General features: G+C 46.3%; 1 protein-coding gene across 2 annotated transcripts in view; it reads right to left on the minus strand.

Moving 5' to 3' along the window:
• Positions 1–20,674, minus strand: part of LOC144502780 (huntingtin-interacting protein 1-related protein-like) — a 180,696-nt gene that overhangs the window by 68,301 nt on the left and 91,721 nt on the right. For both annotated transcript variants that reach the window (XM_078227047.1, XM_078227046.1), the window contains one exon: positions 8,179–8,319. In XM_078227047.1, coding sequence (XP_078083173.1) covers positions 8,179–8,319 — 141 coding nt within the window. The remainder of the gene's footprint in view (positions 1–8,178; positions 8,320–20,674) is intronic.

A 20,674-nucleotide genomic window follows, 5' to 3' on the forward strand; every position in this document is an offset into this window, starting at 1 on the left:
ATCTGTTTCTTCCTCTGAGGTGGTCAGGAATGCATTTCTGTTCAAAGGTAGTTAAAGGCATGCTATTGTTGCTCGTGGTAAGAGCTTTAAAGCAAGAATGTCTAAACTCCAACCTTAAGCCCAGACTCTGACATCTGAAGCCCGGGCAACTTGGGTGCATACTTCTTATTCGCTGATTTAGTATGTTTGAATTTTGTGGGCCTGAAGTGCAGCTGTTCTATAAAATAATGAGAGGCATAGACAAGGTAGATAGTCAATATCTTTTCCCAAAGGTAGGGGAGTCTAAAACTAGAGGGCATAGGTTTAAGGTGAGAGGGGAGAGATACAAAAGTGTCCAGAGGGGCAATTTTTTCACACAGAGGGTGGTGAGTGTCTGGAACAAGCTGCCAGAGATAGTAGTAGAGGCGGGTACAATTTTATCTTTTGAAAAGCATTTAGATAGTTACATGGGTACGATGGGTATAGAGGGATATGGGCCAAATGCGGGCAACTGGGATTAGTTTCGGGGTTTTAAATAAAAAAGGGCGGCATGGACAAGTTGGGCCGAAGGGCCTGTTTCCATGCTGTAAACCTCTCTGACTCTATGAAGCAGTTGAGGCTACCTCATTGAACGTTTTTAAAGCAAAGAGAGATAGATTTTTGAACAGTAAAGGAATTAAGAGAGTGGGCGGGTAAGTCGAGCTGAGTCCACGAAAAGATCAACCATGATCTTATTGAATGGCGGAGCAGGCTTGGTGGGCCAGATGGCCCACTCCTGCTCCTAGTTCTTATGTTCTTAATGCCTATGAACTGCAGGTGAGAAAGGGGATGGAAAACAATGGAGGAGTGGTGGGAGGAGGGGACACGTAGATAAGGTCAACTTTGTACAGAGAAGGAAGAATTCGATATTGAAAGAATATGTTGATGATCACACATCAGATGGGTGTGTCATTGCACAATATGGTGGCACAATGAACTTGTAAAACCAGATTTTCCAGACAACTCCCTACTCATCTTTCAACAAAAGGCCACAGGTCTAGGCAAAGGGACCAGACGAGCTTGCAGACACCTCCGCTGAAATGGGAACAGCACAGCACTGACACTATTTCTATTCTGGAGCCCAAGCAGTATGGAGACTGTCAGCAATGATTAACTAATGTCATGTGGCCCAGATCAAAAACAATGACAGTTGGAAAAGGCAAAATATACCCAGGTAGATCAAAAGCAGTACCTCATGTGATGCCTAAACCAGCCCACGCACCACTGCTTTAAGAGAATTGATCTGAACAAATGTGGTCATAGCTGTTCCTCATTACAATTACTCATGCATAGAAAACTAAAATATATGCCCTTGTTTGTGTTATATATAACACTGCCCCTGACATAAACAAGGAAAAAGACATTCTTCCAGAGGAGCTTAAGATGCAGGTGTGTTTCCAGGGGATTTGCAGATATAAAGCCAGTACCATTTTTGTTGTCTGCACCATTTTGTTCTGATTGCACTGGCAATTTTTCCCAGTGTTCCTTTCCCAAACAATATCCTACCAGAGCTATAGTCAGGACCTTAGTGCTAGTGTGTACATGTGAAGCTGTGCATCAACAAGTTATGCTTCAGTGCTGTAAATTGTAAATTGAAGCATTAAAAGTCTTGATGTGCAGTGTAAACATTCTCCTTCTACTCTTGGATTCTGAGAGTCTTATGTCTGCTAGCTAGCTCCTGGAATGTAAACCATTAAAGATGCTGCCTGCCTTGGGATCGAACCAGAGGCCATCTTTTCCTGGATTTACAAGTCTACTAGACAGGATTAGGGAGCCGGGTGCTTCCATTCGCTGCATATGAAGCAACTAGTACACTCTTGAATGTAACACTTATGTATATATGCACACACACACACGTACACACACATGTACGCACATGTACACACACATGCACACACGTGTACACACACATGTACACACACTTACATGTACACATGTGTACACATACGCACATGTGTGCACACATGCGTACACATACACATGCGTACACATACACATGCGTACATGCACACATGCGTACACGCACATGTACACATGTGCGCACTCACACAAACACGTGTACACACATGCGTGCACAAACAAATGCACATGTGCGTACACACATGCATACACACACACACGTGTACACACATGTGTACACACATACATACACACATGTACATGCACATACATGTATATGTACACACACCCTCTCTCACAAACAGAAAAATGACTCATGATTTTCCATAACCTGTCCAATTCAAATAGTCAATCCACAAGAAGCACTTCCAACTATGGAACCTCTCCAGTATCACACAATCCAACCGAAAAAGCCCCCAATATAAAAGTAGCATAAGAGAGTTTGAGTTTGTTAAAGCACTTCAGAGTTGCTTTTCCCATAATAAGTTCTATTTCCTACAGCAGCACGAGAACACTCATTATTAGCCTGATATAAAAGCTGTCAAATTAATGACATGTTTGCTGCGAACTTAATGTGTAAATTAAGGATGTGGAAATGTTTTTTCTCATAAAGTGTTGTGCTGTGTAATTTTATTAGGCCTATCGGCATCACAACTCTAATTACTGATCTACTTTCAGCAAAATAACTCCAGCAGCTGAGCAGTTTTTAGGTGTCCAGATCACCAACAACCTGTCCTGGTCCCCCCATGCCGACACTATAGTTAAGAAAGCCCACCAACGCCTCTACTTTCTCAGAAGACTAAGGAAATTTGGCATGTCAGCTACGACTCTCACCAACTTTTACAGATGCACCATAGAAAGCATTCTTTCTGGTTGTATCACAGCTTGGTATGGCTCCTGCTCTGCCCAACACCACAAGAAACTACAAAAGGATGTGAATGTAGCCCAATCCATCACGCAAACCAGCCTCCCATCCATTGACTCTGTCTACACTTCCTGCTGCCTTGGCAAAGCAGCCAGCATAATCAAGGACCCCACACACCCCGAACATTCTCTCCTCCACCTTCTTCCATTGGAAAAAAGATACAAAAGTCTGAGGTCACGTACCAACCGATTCAAAAACAGCTTCTTCCCTGCTGCCATCAGACTTTTGAATGGACTTACCTTGCATTAAGTTGATCTTTCTCTACACCCTAGCTATGACTGTAACACTACATTCTGCACTCTCTCCTTTCCTTCTCTATGAATGGTATGCTATGTCTGTATAGCGCGCAAGAAACAATACTTTTCACTGTATACTAATACATGTGACAATAATAAATCAAATCAGTCCTCATCAACCATTCAGTGTAGGAGAAGCATTCTAAAGTGACTGTGAAAAATGGACATTGAGCCAAAGGTTCAATATTAGGAGGAGAGACCGAATGTTTCATCCAAGAGGGTGGATTTTAAGGAGGTTCTCATAGAAAGAGAGGTGGGATATGGGGTTGGAAACTCAGTTCAACATAGTTCAAGATGTTGAGGTGGCGAACAGCATGGTTCAGCCCGAGGTCTGGATTTTCAAAAAGACCTTTAATAAGGTGCCCAATAATAGACTCATAAACAGTGCCTGAGAATATGGAGTCAGGGGACGAGTGGCAGAATAGATTGCTAGCTGTCTTAAAGATAGAAAGTAGAGAGTGGAAGTCAAGGGTAGCTACTCACAGTGACAGAAGGTGGACAGTGGTATCCACAAGGACCAATGTACGTTAGCCATTTGGACTTTGGAACCAAAAATACAATTTTTAAATTTGCAGATGACACCAAATTGGGGGGAAGGGATAATCAATGTTCAGGGGGACAGCAACAAATTAAAGGAAGATGTTAACAAAATTGTTGAATGGGTGAATAATTAGCCAATGTTCAAGGCAGATAAATGTGTGGTAGTACATTTTACTGGGAAGAATAGGGTTATTATTTGAAAGGTGCAAGTCTGGAGGGGTTAGCGGAATAAAGGGATCCTGGAGGACAAACACATCTATCACTAAAATTGCTAACTTGGCCTTCAAAATAGGCAAAGCAAGCACCAGGGTTTCTTTCTGGCGGGTTAGAATTGAAATGTATGGTAGTCATGCTAAACCTGTATCGAACCTTGGTTGGACCTCACTTAGGATATTGTGTCCATCCTAGTTGCCATCTTATTAAATGGATTTGGGGGGGTGGGCACTTGAGAGGATAGAGTCATAGAGATTTACAGCATGGACTGTCCATGCCACCCAGTTTTTAACCACTGAGCTAGTCCCAAGGAGGAGGTTTACAAAAGGAGGAGGTTTTCAAGACTGATACCAATAATGCATGGGTATACATATGAGGAATGGATGAGGACCCCTCGCACCCCGGACATTCTCTCTTCCACCATCTTCTGACAGGAAAAAGATACAAAAGTCTGAGGTCACGTAGCAACTGACTCAACAACAGCTTCTTCCCTGCTACCATCAGACTTTTGAATGGACCTATCTCGCATTAAGTTGATCTTTCTCTACATCCTAGCTACACCTTAGCTATAACTGTAACACTACATTCTGCACCCTCTCCTTTCCTTCCCCCCCAACGTGATCTATGAACGGTATGTTTTATCTGAATAGCGCGCAAGAAACAATACTTTCCACTATATACCTATATATGTGACAATAATAAATCAAATCAAATCAGATTGGGTCTCTTATCTCTCCAATAAAGGCTGAAAGTTGACCTAATGGTGGTCTTTAAAATTATGAAAGGTTTTGATAGAGTGGATAAAGACCGAATGTTGTGGGGGAACAGCCTGACCTGAAGCGATCGATGTCAGATAATCACCAAGGAATCCAGTAGGGAATTCAGAAGGAACTTCTTTACCCAAAGTGTGAAGTGGAAGTAGATCAAGTGAATAGATATATTTAAAGGGTGAGGCTAAACAAGAATATCAGGGAGAAAAGCATAGAGGATGGTGCAAATATATTTAAATGAGAAAAAACAGTGAGAGTTTTGAGTGGAGTGTTAACACCCACATGGACTAGATGGGCTGAATGGCCTGTTTGTGTGTTGCATATCCTGTGTAATCTATGACAGTGGCTTGGCAGTGCAATGGAATCGATGGCGAGGGTACAGAGTGCATGGCAGGGAGGTGACTAAAGTTTATTACTATTGCTCTAACTGGACAGGCAGCTGGGAATGAGCACAAAGGGACGAGGGAGACATGATCCAGTGGTGCAGCAAAGAAGTCGGGGATTATTAGTGTCTCCCAGGGCAGAGAGGAAGTAAAACCCATCAATGCTTCCTGGGATCCAGCCAGATGTGGTAACTAATGATTAAGCAGTTGGGAGCCAGATGTGCTCGGAATTGAGGGATTCGAATTCGCGTGAAAACGAGTAAATCACGTTGTTTTTTTCAGCGGGATTTTCAAAATGAATCTCCCACAATCTGTGCACTGCAGAGTGAACGAGCGTGAATCCTGTTTAAAAGCTGTGGGTGGGGCCTATTCCCGCTGGAGAGGCCGGCAGCATAGCGCTGAGCGGGCCACTGTCAGCACCGAGATTGGCCCATGCGCAGTGGCCCCGCACTGCCGGCATCCCGATTGCTGGGCAGCTCGATCGCTGGGCAGTCCCACGACCCCACATTGCTGCCCCACCGACCCTCCCACGGCCCGCTTGCTGGCCCCCTAACATTCAGCTCCCCCCTCCCAATCCACCCTCCCTGGCATCCTCATCCTCCCCCCGTCCACCCACCCCCCAGTCCCCCCCACCCGCAGACGCGACCTCTCCAGCAGGCTAATCCCGCCCCACCCCGATTGTCAGCCTCAATCGCTGACCTCCCTCCCTCCCACACCGGTCCTGACTGCAGAGTGGCAGCCGGATCCCCACCCACCGATCAGCCTCCGCCCCCCCACCGCCTTAGGCCCTGCCCCCATCAGGCCCTGCCCCCTTGGCACTGCCCCATTCCCAGTGTGCAGTGCCAAGGTGCCCCCTGGGCTTTGGCATTTTGCCACTTAGGTAGTGCCAGGGACACCTGGCAATGCCCAGGGGGTACCCCCCACTGTCTGACCCTCTGAACGGCCCTGATTGCCACCCCCATTCACTCCAGCAGGGTTGGGCCACTAGTTCCCTGCAAGTGGGGAACTCCTGTAAACCCCACTGGAGTGAAATAATCCTGGCCGGGCAGGGTGAAAGTGGGAGGGGGGGAGCCTAGCGGGCCCGGAGACTGCAATACCCCCCCCCCCCCCCCCCACCCCTGTTTAACAGGATTACAGGTGGAATAAGATGGAGGAAACAAGGTGAGTTACTCAAAATGAGAAGATACCGTAGGCGGAGAGGAGATTGCATTGCCTGCTTCTCGCTATGAACTCAACGTATTCAGTTCACTTCTTTGACCATCAGCAGAGTTGCCTTGAAAAATTGTCCAAAGGCTGATCTAAAATGATCACTGATTTTACTGTTTGGCAAAATCTCCTTCCACCCACCGACCACACAACAGTTACGAGGGGACACAAGTTAAAAGTGAGGGGTGGGAGGTTTGGGGGGATGTGAGGAAAAACCTTTTTACCCAGAGGATAGAGGTCTGGAATGCGCAGCCTGGGAGGGTGGTGGAGGCAGGATGCCTCACATCCTTTAAAAAGTACCTGGATGAGTACTTGGCACACCATAACATTCAAGGCTATTGGCCAAGTGCTGGCAAGTGGGATTAGGTGGATAGGTCAGGGCATTTCATGCGTCGGTGCTGACTCGATGGGCCAAAGGGCCTCTTTCGCACTGTAGTATTCTGTGATTCTGTTCCCAGAATTTGCTTCAGGAGACCCACCGGATTTCCCTCGGAACTAGAAATATTGACTGACTTCAAGGGTGACTGACTTCTCAAGCAGGATCGTAAAATCCTGCCCGAAGCCAACAGAGATTTCCATTCTGGGAACCTCGCCCGCCCCGGAATCAGGGTGGTAGGATTTCGGCCCAAGAATTTTTATCCCATTTCAGGACACATGCACTGAACTCAACTCCTGGGAAAGGAGAATTCACTGTGTTCGATCTGAAAGAATCCGACCATAGTTGGAATTTGGTTCCCTCTCTGATCAGTTGTTTATGTCGGATGACGGGAATTGCAAAACCTAGTTTCAGGTTCAGCCAGTATCAGGCCTAGATTTTGATTGTAGCAGGGCAGTCAGTACCTTTGCCCAGGGACAGGACAGTCTGTCCTGTACAATTCTCTAACTGTGAAGGTCAGTGCGTAAATGACACACACCGGCAAGTTCTGCCCCCCGCATGGGTGTCCATGAGTGAGAGACTTCATTCTGCACTGTGGCAGACAACAAAATAAACCGACTCAAGAACAGCTTCTTCCCTGCTGCCCTCAGACGTTTGAATGGTCCTATCACACATTATGACTCTTCACCCTATCTGTAACCGTAACACTACATCCTGCACCCTCTCCTTTCCTTCTCCTCTATATACTCTATCAGTGGTATGTTTTGTCTGTAACAGCTCACAAGAAACAATACTTTTCACTGTATCCCAATACATGTAACAATAATAAATCAATCAAATAACCATTTCCCAAGAGTAACAGGCACTACCAGATTCAAGCAACCCATGAATAGAACTCAGACCAAATGGTGTGTGGGAGGCATTCTACACGAGATGTTTTTTTTTATTTATTAGTGTCACAAGTAGGCTTACATTAACACTGCAATGAAGTTACTGTGAAAATCCCCTAGTTCCCTAAGTGCCTATTTGGGTACACTGTGGGAGAATTTAGCATGGCCAATGCGCCTAACCTGCACATCATTTGGACTGTGAGAGGAAACCGGAGCACCCGGAGGAAACCCACGCAAATACAGGGAGAACGTGCAGACTCCACACAGACAGTGACCCAAGCCAGGAATCGAACCCGGGTCCCTGGCACTGGGAGGCAGCAGTGCTAACCACTGCGCCACCATGCCGTTTAGTTTGCTCAAAGAAAGAACAAACCAAAGTTTGTACAAAGCTGCCCAACTAAGACACTGAGGGACTCTGAACGCAGTTTCTCTCTTGACCCAGAAACTATTGGAGGAGACAGGTTGCTGCGGCAAAGATAATCCAGGATCACAAATGGTGTCTGCAACGTTATCACCACAAAAAGAACATTTCATTGCGATCTCTGTCCAAGTGGGATAAAGATTACTGAGTTACGTTTAATGCTTCTCATCATTTACTTTATTTGTATCTTCCATCTTTGTCAGGCATGGAAAACAAAGCCACAGAAGTTTGGGATACTTACAGGAATGGAGTTTGAACATGAGCGTGACTGTGTAGTGGTAGAGGTGACTGCAATCCTGGATCACCTGAATGAGAGGAGCTAGTCGGCACTGACCAGAGGGTGTCTGTGACACGGCATAGGAGGTATCCAGTGACCTGAACACTGAAAACAAGATGGGAACAAAACCATAGCGTTAAAAAGAACCTTCATTACTTTGTTTGGTTGTTAAAGTGCTCTTTGTTGCCGGGGGGGGGGGGGTCGTCGGGGGGCGGTTGGGGGGTGGGGGGGGAAGATGGGCTTGTTGGGGGTGGTGGTTGGACAGATCAGCTTATAGTCAGCTTGGTAGGAAACAGCCAACATGGACAGAGGAAAGGGAAAGACTTCAGCCGGAACTCTACCACCTCGCTCGCCACGGAATTAGAGAGGGCGCGGGTCCGACGATGGAAATCTCCGGTGACCTCGGGCGGGAATTTCTGGTCTCGCTCGAGAGAGGTCGTAAAATCCCACCCTTCATTACATGAATGGATTGTGTGAGAGGCTCGGGAACAGCTTGTATAACCTCAGAGTCTTGTACATTGCAGTTCAAGTTATTCTCACATAAAACTACTTGCTTTCCCGTGACATTTGTTGGTCAAATTGCAATTATTTGTATTTTTCTGTAAGAAAACCAACTTGAATCAGAAAACTGTCACAGTGAGACACACCAATAACTCTATTGCACAATGGGAATTCTTACGTGTTGCAATCGATGTAGTGAGACACTTTGGGTGGAATTTTCCTGTCCCACCCTCCACGGGAATCGTAGCGGGTGGGTGGGGCGGGGGGGTGTGGAACTTGCAAAGGTCTATTGACCTCCGGAGGGATTTTCCGGTTTTGGGGCGAGTGCGGCTGGAAAATTTCGCTCTTTGACTCAATAGCAAACCAGTTTGTGTCTTTGTCCAGGGTGTGACGCACCAAATCCTCGTTAGGGCAGAGTATGAGATGAATGCTAACAATAATCCACACCATTAACTTCATCACCAAGTCCTATAACGGTGCATAGCTTTCTTAACTTTCCCTCTGTCATTTCCTATCCGGAATTCCCTTAACGTCACAGCAGCGGCTCAGAAAAATGGTTAAGAGAAGGAAGTGAAAAGTCCTCAATGAATCCAGAACCATTCTTCGTTCTGATCAGCAACTCAAACAGGTTACAAAGAATTTCCAAAACATAGGAGGGAACTTTACTGAATAAATACACTACATGGCATGCTGGGAAGGAAGGCTCCAGGTTTCATCTTACGTCCAGGCCGAATTAGGTAAGAACAGCAACAGGAACTTTATGTAACTCCTTTAACATTGTAAAACATCCAAAGGCACTTCATAGGCACACAATCACACAAACATTGATGTCAGGTTGTGTAAGAAGATTAGGGCAAATGACCAAATGCTTGGCTAATGAGGTAAGTATTTAGGAGCAAGAGAAAACGACCCAGAGGTTATAGGAAGAAATTCCACGTTTGGGGCCATGTCATCAACCAAGGTGTTGTCGGTGAATATTGGCCTCAGTATTTCTAAAGAAATGAACAGCTGGAGTTCCAGCTCCTGGTTACATGCCAGCAACGGGTTGTGTGTGTGCAGTATCTGGTGAGAAGAACAAAAGACCCGACTAACATTCACTCCGCCATTATCAAATAACCTGTTGATGCCCAATGTTTATGCTCAGATCCAGGATTGAACTGGTGGGCAAGGAGTTGGGGCGATGTCAGTACCTACAGACCCAGGGGGAAGTGAATAAGTAGAGGAAGAACAGCAGAAAACAAACCTACATACCTTTCCCTTCCAACAAAGGCCCATGCGGCCTGCTCCTCATGTCACCCAGAGGAAACCAACTCTCACAAGCCAGTTGATATTTTTGGATAATTACCTTCTTTGATTAGGCTCGTGGATGGATCACGTCTCCTCACAATCTCTGAGGTATCTTCACTGGCCCAGATCTAGTTACGCTTTCAATAGCAAGCCAGGATATTGAACAGGAGATTTTCCTGCTATCATTACTGGATCTGTCCTTTGTCCCACATAACCTCTCTCACATCTTTGACAAGCAACAGAGTATCTTGACATCAGATCTCTGGTAAAGATAGAGAGATATAATGGTCATCTCATAAGATCCTGTGTGTAATGCCTAGATGGATTAGTGGATTCTGTTCTCCACTTGGAATATACAAAAGAAGGGTTAAAAGCTAGCTGAGAGTGCAGCCCCATTGTTTTGTCTGTCAATGTGTGGTTTGTGAAGATAAGGTTTTTTCACACTGAAGGTGTGTGATACAATAACTGAAGTATCCGGCAATTCCCCTGCAAAATATACATTTTTTTGCAGGTATCTCTCTCCCTCTGACTGAGGAAGGCAGCCCAGCCAGTAAAATGATCACAGCTGGAAAGGGAGCTAAAAATTTTCTGCCAAACCACCGAATTCAACTCTATTGAAATCAAATTGTAACGGCCACACACTTCACTATCTACTCCTTGCGAGTGAAGGACTGTTCTCTGCACCCTTTTATTTCCAATTACTTAGTACTGGACTCAATTCTCACTTCTAATCTGTACGAATATATATGCTTTTATCTTAACTTTTTTCTCTTTACCTTTTTAGTAATTCATAAACTCACTCTATCTTTAACTCTAGGAAGTTTGGTTAAATTGGCTCCTTCCTGAACATAACTATTGGGTCTGAAAAAGGGGAAGGGAATCTTTTAGATTGAAACTTTGTGGCTAGCAGCAGAGGGTGGGTGAATGAAGATGGTGTTAGTCACCCCATCTCATCTGGGTTTGTAACAATTTGGGGATATCCTAGCCAGATGGTGACAAATCGAAGGGTCTCACCAGGATCAACAAAATTGGGGAGCATCAGCTGGGGCTGTTCATAATAGGGAGCAAATTGGCTGACGGTCAGAAAGCAAAGAGCGATGATGAACACTTGTTTCTCAGACAAAGTCGCTCAGTGATCAGTTTAATATATATTAATGAACTATCAGTGCATAACTTCCAAAGTGTGCAGATGACATGAAAACTGATTTTTTCTCATAAGGCACGGGCACTTGGAGGACCCAGAGATGGGTGTGCAACGCGCATCTGGCCTGCGATCAGAGGCAGGGCGCGATTTCACGCTGGCTAGCCAACTAAAGTCCAGTCAGTGTGAAATGTGTGCCCTGAGAGGCTGAGCTCTGCCCGGGAGGGCGGGAAGAAGGTGGGCACTGAGAGACGGTGCAGACGGACATTTCCAATGAGTTCCCTGCAGGCTGCCAGCTGCCTCAGGAAGCTGCACTATTGTCCTGCTGGACAATAGAGAAATGGTGCAAACTCTCTTCGCTATCATTCTGAATCACACAACCGGCAGCATAACACATAACACACCTCAACCCTTTATTTTATTTCAGCCTGGACATTTTATCTAGCCATGAAACAGGAATCTTAAAAAAGTGTGAATGCCACCGGGTGCACGGGCCACCTAAAATTAGGGCCAATTGCATGTTTAATGAGCTTAAATCGCCCTTTCAATTGTCAGTGGGAGCACCTCCGAATCTCGGGCGCGCCCACTGACCGAAATATTGCCTGAGGGCACCATGACGTCAGGACATGCACCCAACTTCTTCTCATATGTCCGTGTGCTCGCTCAAGCTCTGTAAAATTCTGTCCATGCTCAACGACGGGAAGGACAGCAACAGACTTCAGAAGGACATAGACAGAGTGGTGAAATCATAGAATCCCTACAGTGCAGAAGGCGGCCATTTGGCCCATCGAGTCTGCACTGACCACAACTCCACCCGGGCCCTATCCCCGCAATCCCATGCATTTACCCTGCTAATCTCCCTGACACTAAAGGGCAATTTAGCATGGCCAATCAACCTAGCCTGCACATCGTTAGACTGTGGGAGGAAACACCGGGAGGAAACCCACAAAATGGGCAGACAGAACAAATGCAAAGGAGAATGAAGTGATACAGTTTGGTGTGAAGAATGAAGAGAGGCTTTATAAGCTATTAAATGGTACAGTGTTTGAAAGGATGCGGGAACAGAGATACATGGTCGTGTGTGTATACAAATCTTTGAAGGTTGCAAGACAAGTTAAATAGGCTGTTAAACAAGCATACTTATTTCTCCAGCGTGTGAGTACCTATAGCACACCAGGATGATAGGGAGTGGGATAGCTTGATCTTGGTATCAGATAAAGCTCGGCACAACATCGTGGGCCGAAGGGCCTGTTCTGTGCTGTACTGTTCTATGTTCTATGTTCATACAGGATCCTTGGCTTTATTAATAGAGTACAAAACCGTCACAAAATACTACTCATCTGGAGTACTGTGCTCAATCTGGGACATTTCAGAAAGGATGTCAAGGGCTTTGAAAGGATGTAGAAGAGATTTACCAGAATGGTACCAGGTTTGATAATGTGGACACTGTGTATCAATGTAGCTCAGTTGTTAGCGTTCTCCCCCCTATGTCAGAAGGTTCTGGGTTCAAGTCCCACTCCACAGCTGACACCCCAGTACCGTACTGAGGGACTGCTGCACTGTCAAAGGTGCTGTCTCTTGGGTGAGGTATTGAACCGAGGTTGTTCCTGTTCTCTCAGGTGGACAGAAAAGATCCCATGGCTCTATATCAAAGAAGAACAGGGGAGTTTATCCCTCAGTCAAATACCACAAGGGACGCAGATTGTCTGGTCATGATCAGTTTGTTCCTTTCAGTGTTTTTTCCAGATTGTAGTTAGGATCAGCAGCGGAGTGTCACAAGCATTTTTAATGTTGTGTAAATATCACACTGTTGCCACCACACATAGGACAGGGCATTCCGATCCTGCCCGCCACAGGGATCGTCACAGGGGTGATGGGAAACTTGATGTTGGCTTTGGGCAGAGATTTCCGATACCCAGTCCTCAGTCTTACATAATTATGGCAACTTGTTAGATTCACCAAGGCTGGTAGCAGTAGTTTGGGCCTTATACAATGGAACAGGGCATCTTGCCTTAGGTAGACTGTTATATATCCTTCAGTTCTGTCATGCATTGCTGGAACTGTGAGTTGATAATGCTGAGACCAAGGCAGTGGGTATCTGGGAGCTTGCTGGACTAATGGTATATCTCCTCAACCAATGAGATTTAAGGATTACCAACCCAAGGAGTGGCAGAGAAGGTGGGTGAACTTTGAATCAGAGAATCTCTACAGTGCAGAAGAGGACATTCAGCCCATTGAGTCTCCCTGGTAGAGTATCTTACCCTGGCCCTCTCCCCCACCCTATCTCCATAACCCCACCCATTACCTATGGCTAATCCATCTAACCTACGTATCTTGCGACACTATGGGGCGATTTAGCTTGGCCAATCCACCTGCTCTGCACACTTTTGGACTATGGGAGGAAACCGGAGCATCCGGAGGAAACCCACGAAGACACGGGGAGGACATGCAGACTCCACACAGACAGTGACCCATTTGGGAATTGAACCCAGGTCCGTGGCGCTGTGAGGCAGCAGTGCTAACCACCGTGCTACCAACCATCGGAAGGAATGAGACTCCACAATTCAAACTGTTTAATTTCCAGTCAGGGAAAGATGTTAATTGGCATTGCATTAACTATTATCATGCCACTAGTCGCATAAGTACCCTTTAAATTACCAAATGTATTATTCTGTGACGAGATTAATGAGCCTAAAAGTAAGCAAATGAGTTTAAAAGTAAGAAGGAAGCTCAGGGCAAGATGCCATTTGTGGGTAAATCAACCAGTAACTCAAGCAGATCTCACAATACCCGAACGGCTGGCCAATAACAGACGTGTCATTGACAATATTAAAAGCAATTACAGACACCCTGAGTACCATTTCACTTTGATATCCAGCCTGTGAGAACCACTCAAAGATGATTCGTCAACTAGTTCAGGTTCATGATTAATATCAATTTCATACTGTCAACTAATGTTTGAACTACATGCAATTTACAATTCCAGCATTTATTTGTCTTTCCAACCCTCCCCTGATCCTCATCTCAAACATTCATTTCCAGATGCCCAGTTGCTGGTGTGCCAGTGACTGCAGCTCCTCTACAACGAGAGACAGCTCATTGAAAATAGAAAATGGCAGAGTTTGCATTTTTTTTGTTGTGTGTCTGATAAGAGCTTTTGCTGAAACCTTTACTGCAGCCCTTAACATCAAACAAAATGGCCGATTGGTAACTCAGCAACCACAGAGACTGAGGTTCCACTGTGGATAGGTTGAAAATACTTCTCATTTGTGGCTGTAACACAGCCGGGTTTGACTGCATTGTTAGAACGGAGAGAGACTGACACACAGCCGGGTCTGGCTGTATTGTAAGGGGGGGGGGGGGGGGGGGGGGGGGGGGGGGGGGAGGGGTGGAATCAAGGGGAGGTCAGCCAGAAGTCGCCTCTACTGGACAGATAGTTTCCGTGAGGGGTGGGATGGGTTTAATGAGAGGATATGAGTGTGAGGGAGATGGCAAGAACGGGATGGGTGTAGCATGGGAGGGATAGAAGGAACGGAATGGGGATGGCAAGAGAAAGAATGTATGGGAATGATGGATTGACATGGGATGTGGGGGATGGAATTGATTAAATTTAGCAGGGACAATAATTGGATACAACTTTATTATCGAAAGCTATTCCATGCTAAAAGTGAAGATTCATTAAATCTTGAATGAAAGAATTTTAGACGAGATTTCAGGTGAATTATATTGCTGCTGATTCTATAGATGAAGAAGATGATAACAGTCTTTACCCTCCAGCGTGTATGCAGCGTCTAACTCCAATGGACATGCCACTGCACAAACTGAGGCCTGGGTTATCTCTCCCTCTGCATGAAGTCTTAAAAACAATCCAACAGCCCTCACCTCTCATGCCCTATCTCTGCCAGCCCATGCAACCTCATGCCCCCCCCCCCCCCCCCCCCCCGTTAATGGCCTCTCCTGCCCTCCACACTAACCCATGCTCTCCATCGAGTTCCCATGAACCCTTATATCCTCCATGCGAACCCATGTCCCATCCCATCCACATGGCCCTTTGCACCCCAATGCCAACTTAACACCAACACATGCCAATCCATGAACTCACCCTCCACTCTTTGCTCTTACACCTACCATGCCAACTCACCCAGTATCCACAATGAGCAGACCTCAGGACCCATGCTGGGATCACAAAATTCTAAGTGCCTATTGCAGACTTTATTAAACAAAACACTCTCATTCAGTATACGTTTCTTACATCCACATTACTTCCATTCAACTACATAAGCTTTTATAAAACCAAGTACTGCAATTCACAGTTCCTGTTCAAAGCGTCCTGGACCTGACAAAAAAACTGTGAAAAGGCAGGCAGCCTCTTGTGATAATGGACTGTTGTGAACTCAGCTATGCAGTACTAATCTAGTGTGGAAGTTAAAAAGTTCAGATTGAAGTTTCATAGTTTGGTAGTTAAATTGGGCAGAAGATAAAGTGTCCAAATTAAAAATTCATGCTTTCTCTGTACAGTAGTGGAAAATGTTTATCAGCTTACTGACCTTCAAAAGGAATCAGTCTCTGCTGACTTCACGGGCCCACATAACATTTTCCTTTTTCGGCCTTCACCAGAGGGTGAACAAGACCAGATCTTTTCCATAACAAATATCAAAGGCAAGATGTGAGGATATGCTATGCAAATGAAGGATTAGCAGAAGTCAATTTTTTATCGAATGAGAAAGAGTAAAAGGCTGGGATTTAATTGGCCAATATGTATGTCAATGAAAGATGTGAAAAATCTCTTGTTCCTGATTTGCTGTAATTGACTATAATTGCTGAGTTGTTTCTCTGTGAACTCAGAACTGCTCCGGTCAATCCGATTTGGCCGTGGGGAGTTCCCCTTGTGCACAAGTAATTAAAGACCTTGCATTGGCTGCATGGTGTCCAGCACTGTTTGCGTAAGGAGTCGACTAAGTGCCTTTAGTTTGCTGTTACTCAAGAGAACTCTAACACTAGCGATGGTAACCCTAAGGCCTATGTCAGCTGACAGGTGAAATAATAATTAATTATTTTGTTAAATACTCCAGACAATCTTTTCACAGAGTTAAAGGGCAGGAGTTTTAAATACCTTGACAGCTCCCTTTGGTAGTTCATCTTGACACTTTTGATAGCTACATTTGACACCTCCAATGAATTTCATAGTTCCACTGATTTTAAGCACTTCTTACGCACATTCATGTCCACCTTTATATTCCAAAGGGACCTGACCTTACCCAAAGGGGCACCTGACCCACCCCAAAAATGCATGGGACAACATCCAAAGATATTTATCTTTCAAAAGGGTACCCTAGCTAGTAGGGCAGCACAGTAGCACAGTGGTTAGCACTGCTGCTTCACAGCTTCAGGGACCTGGGTTCGATTCCCGGCTTGGGTCACTGTCTGTGTGGAGTTTGCACATTCTCCTCCTGTCTGCGTGGGTTTCCTCCGGGTGCTCCGGTTTCCTCCCACAGTCCAAAGATGTGTGGGTTAGGTTGATTGGCCATGCTAAAAAATTGCCCCTTAGTGGCCTGAGATGCGTGGGTTAGAGGGATTAGCGGGTAAAATATGTAGGGATATGGGGGTGGGGCCTGGGTGGGATTGCGGTCAGTGCAGACTCGATGGGCCAAATGGCCTCTTTCTGCACTATAGGATTTCTATCCAAACGAATCCACAAAGTTCAGACCTACTCTTACTCGGTCTAATGTGTGCATGTCAGGTTTCAGATACCTCGCACACCAAAATCACACATGAGCTGCTGATATTTGTGGGCAAATGCCTCCACAAAGCACGTGTGCACGAAACGTGACCTGACCCTATTCCTGCCCCTGAGAAAATGACGGGCGTCGTGTTCAGGGCGGGACCTTGGAGTTCCCAGCTCGGACGCCATTTTCGCAACAACGGCGAGGTTCTCCATTGGAGCGAGAATCCAAGCTTCAGACTCAAGAAAGGAGCAGTTATAATGTTGCTATGACACACAGATCCTAAACAAGATTGGTCGTTGCAATGCTATTTTCTTCGATAATGGATGCTGAAATTATAACGGTGAATTTCAAGAAAATATAACTTTATTTCAAATAATATTGAGTCTGTCTGCTGTAAACCTGTCATTTCAACTCAGGAGAAACCAGTTCCCAACGAAACTTCCATATTCTATGGCTATAAACAAGTCACAAGGCCAGACCCTTGACAAAATTTGTATTTATATTCCTGGGCCTATTTATACACATGGACAGCTTGATGTAGTCTTTTTCTAGACTGAGAAGTTTTGATTCTATTAAAATCTCTGGTGAAAGAATAACTAGCGATCCTCTATTTAAAGAAGCATTGCTGCAATGAAGATTCTAATCCGACCACAAATGTTGTCAAATCTCAGTTAGTCAACTTTCACTTCAGTATTCCACTTGTGGAAAACCACTTTACTCCTCTGAATCAAGCGATGATCTTTTGCAAGTGTTCGCCAGTGGAAAGAGGAACTGCGACAGCAAACTATGTTGAAAGTTTAAAATTGGGAGTTGACACACAGGACTGAACACAGCAGTTGTGAGCGATCACTCAATACACTCGGGACAGTTCGGTTATTTGTGAAATGAATGACCGGTAGAAAGCCGATGCAAATATTTTCAAACACCTTTCCCTGGAACTAACCAAAAATTAAATATTTAACCTAAAAAGCACAAAAGCCGCTGATGTCTGCCCAAGCAAGAGGAAAAAGATGATTTTCCCTTCAGTAATTTATTCTATTTATTTATTCTATTTATTAGTGTCGCTTGATAGTTTGAGTTATAAGGAGAGGCTGGATGGACTGGGACTTTTCTCCCTGGAGCGTAGGAGACCTAGGGGTGATCTTATAGAGGTTTATAAATAATGACGGTAACAGATAAGCTAGATAGTCAACATCTTTTCCCAAAGGCTGGGGAGTCTAAACCTGGAGGACATAGGTTTAAGGTGAGAGGGGAGAGATTCAAAAGGGTCCAGAGGGCCAATCCCCCTCCCGCCCCCTCCCTCCCCCCCTCCCGCCCCCTCCCTCCCCCCACCCCCTCCCTCCCTCCCTCCCTCCCCCCTCCCGCCCCCTCCCTCCCCCCCTCCCTCCCCCTCCTCCCTCCCCCCTCCCCCCTCCCGCCCCTTCCCTCCCTCCCCCTCCCTCCCCCTCCCTCCCACCCCTTCCCTCCCGCCCCCTCCCTCCCCCCTCCCCCCACTCCCGCCCCCTCCCTCCCTCCCCCCCCACCCTCCCTCCCCCCCCACCCTCCCTCCCCCCCCCCCCACCCTCCCTCCCCTCTCCCTCCCTCCCTCCCCCTCCCACCCCATCCCCCCCGCCCTTTCACACAGATGACGGTGAGTGTTTGGAATGAGCTGCCAGAGGTAGTCGTAGAGGTGGGTACAATTTTGTCTTTTAAAAGTTACATGGGTAAAATGGGTATAGAGGGATATGGGCCAAACGCAGGCAATTGAGACTAGCTTAGTGGTTTAAAAAAGTGGTTAAAAAAAGGGCAGCATGGACAAGTTGAGACGAAGGGTCTGTTTCCATGCTGTAAACCTCTGAGACTCTATGACTCTAAGTAGGCTTACATGAACACTGCAATGAAGTTACTGTGAAAATCCCCTAGTCTCCACATTCTGGTGCCTGTTCAGGTACACTGAGGGAGAATTTAGCATGGCCAATGCACCTAACCAGCACGTCATTCAGACTGTGGGAGGAAAGCGGAGCACCTGGAGGAAACCCACGCAGACACGGGGAGAATGTGCAAACTCCGCACAGGCAGTACCCAAGTCAGAACTCGAACCCGGGTCCCTGGCACTGTGAGGCAGCAGTGCTAACCACTGTGCCACCGTGCCGCCCCGCAGTTTTAGTTAGACGCTGATCTTCTGTACTTAAAGCAGATTGGCACATTGTGTTTTTAATGTTCCATTGCATTAATACCCTCCAATCAAGTTAACTCCCTTGGTTCCCAGTTCTGAGCAACATCCTGCCCCTTCACATAAGATAGGAGATCACAACAAGAAAGCTCCTGGAGAAGGTTTGCATCAACCCAAGCCTGTCACGACACAAGGACCTTACCAATCCACCTGTTGCTCGCTTCCCATCACTCCAGCCTGTATGGCTAAGACCACCGTGACAAGGAATAACAGTGGAGACACTATGGCAGCAGGAATGGAACCCACACACCCTCATCAAAATCCACTTGCTCATCACAGATCCCATAGCCCGCCCACCTGCCCACCCGGCTTCAACCTGCCACGCCAACACTGGGCACTCCTCTACCGTTCCGCACTGGCCAAGGCCTTTGTACAGCAAATTGGCACAAGTGGGGCCTTGCAGGGAACCCGGACAGCAGCTGTGCTGCGCCCCTATCAATGGCGGGCATCATTGAAGACTGCCCCCTGACAACATTCAGCAGAGGGCACAGAGAGCTCCAATTAGCCACTGCGGAAGCTATTGCCTGGCTTGGTGATTACTGCACACAGTATCATGAAAATGTAAAGAGTAGTATGTGTTTGTAAGAATTCCCATTCCTGAGATGGGGAAGGTGGGGGGAATCAGCCCAGTTCCTTGCTCCTTCTTAGGAAGTACACACCTGGTGATTGGCTGGTGAACATAGAATTGGTGCCGGGCTCTATGTATTAATTCAAGCTTTTGCATCAAGTACGCTGGACTGACAGCCGAGGCTGTGGTTGCCTGTGTAACCACCAGATATCAGAAAACTACCCTTATCCGTGTAATGTTGGGATACAGGAATGCTGCAGCTGTTTCTGCAGCTTCATCCAATCAGAACAGAGTTCATCCAGGCGGAGAAAATAAAATACAAGAAAAAAAGAAAAGAAAGACTTCTTAAAGAAAGGGGGAGGGGCTCACCGAACAGGGGAACAGTCTGAACCATGAATAAACTACAAATTGACCCCAGCTGATAAACCAAATACCTCTCCATCTTCTACGGAATCATAGAATCCCTATAGTAGAGAAGGAGGCCATTTGGCCCACTGAGTCTGTACCGACCACAATCCCCCCACCCCTCCATGACTCTATGACTCTAAATAGCTTTACATTAAGTTGCAATAAAATTACTGTGAAAATCCCCTAGTCGCTGCACTCCGGTGTCTGTTCGGGTACACTGAGGGAGAATTTAGCATGGCCGATGCATCAAACCAGCACGTCTTTCAGAATATGGGAGGAAACCAGAGCACCAGGAGGAAACCCACGCAGGCACAGGGCGAAAGTGCAAACTCCACACAGACAGTGACCCAAGCCGAGAATCGAACCTGGGACCCTGGCGCTGTGAGGCAGCAGTGCTAACCACTGTGCCACCGCGCCGCCCATTCAACACCTAACCATGACACACAAGAAAACTATATGGATTTCAATTGTTTCCTCTTCAGACAGAAAAAACAATTTAAAAAATAGCATCAAGGGCTAAGGGGAGAAAACGGGAATATGTCACTGAGATCGAGGATCAGCTATGATCATATTGAATGGCGGAGTAAGCTCAAAGGGCTGAATGGCCTGCTCCTCTA

This window comes from Mustelus asterias, chromosome 13, assembly GCF_964213995.1.
Source record: "Mustelus asterias chromosome 13, sMusAst1.hap1.1, whole genome shotgun sequence".
Classification (NCBI taxonomy): Eukaryota; Metazoa; Chordata; class Chondrichthyes; order Carcharhiniformes; family Triakidae; genus Mustelus; species Mustelus asterias.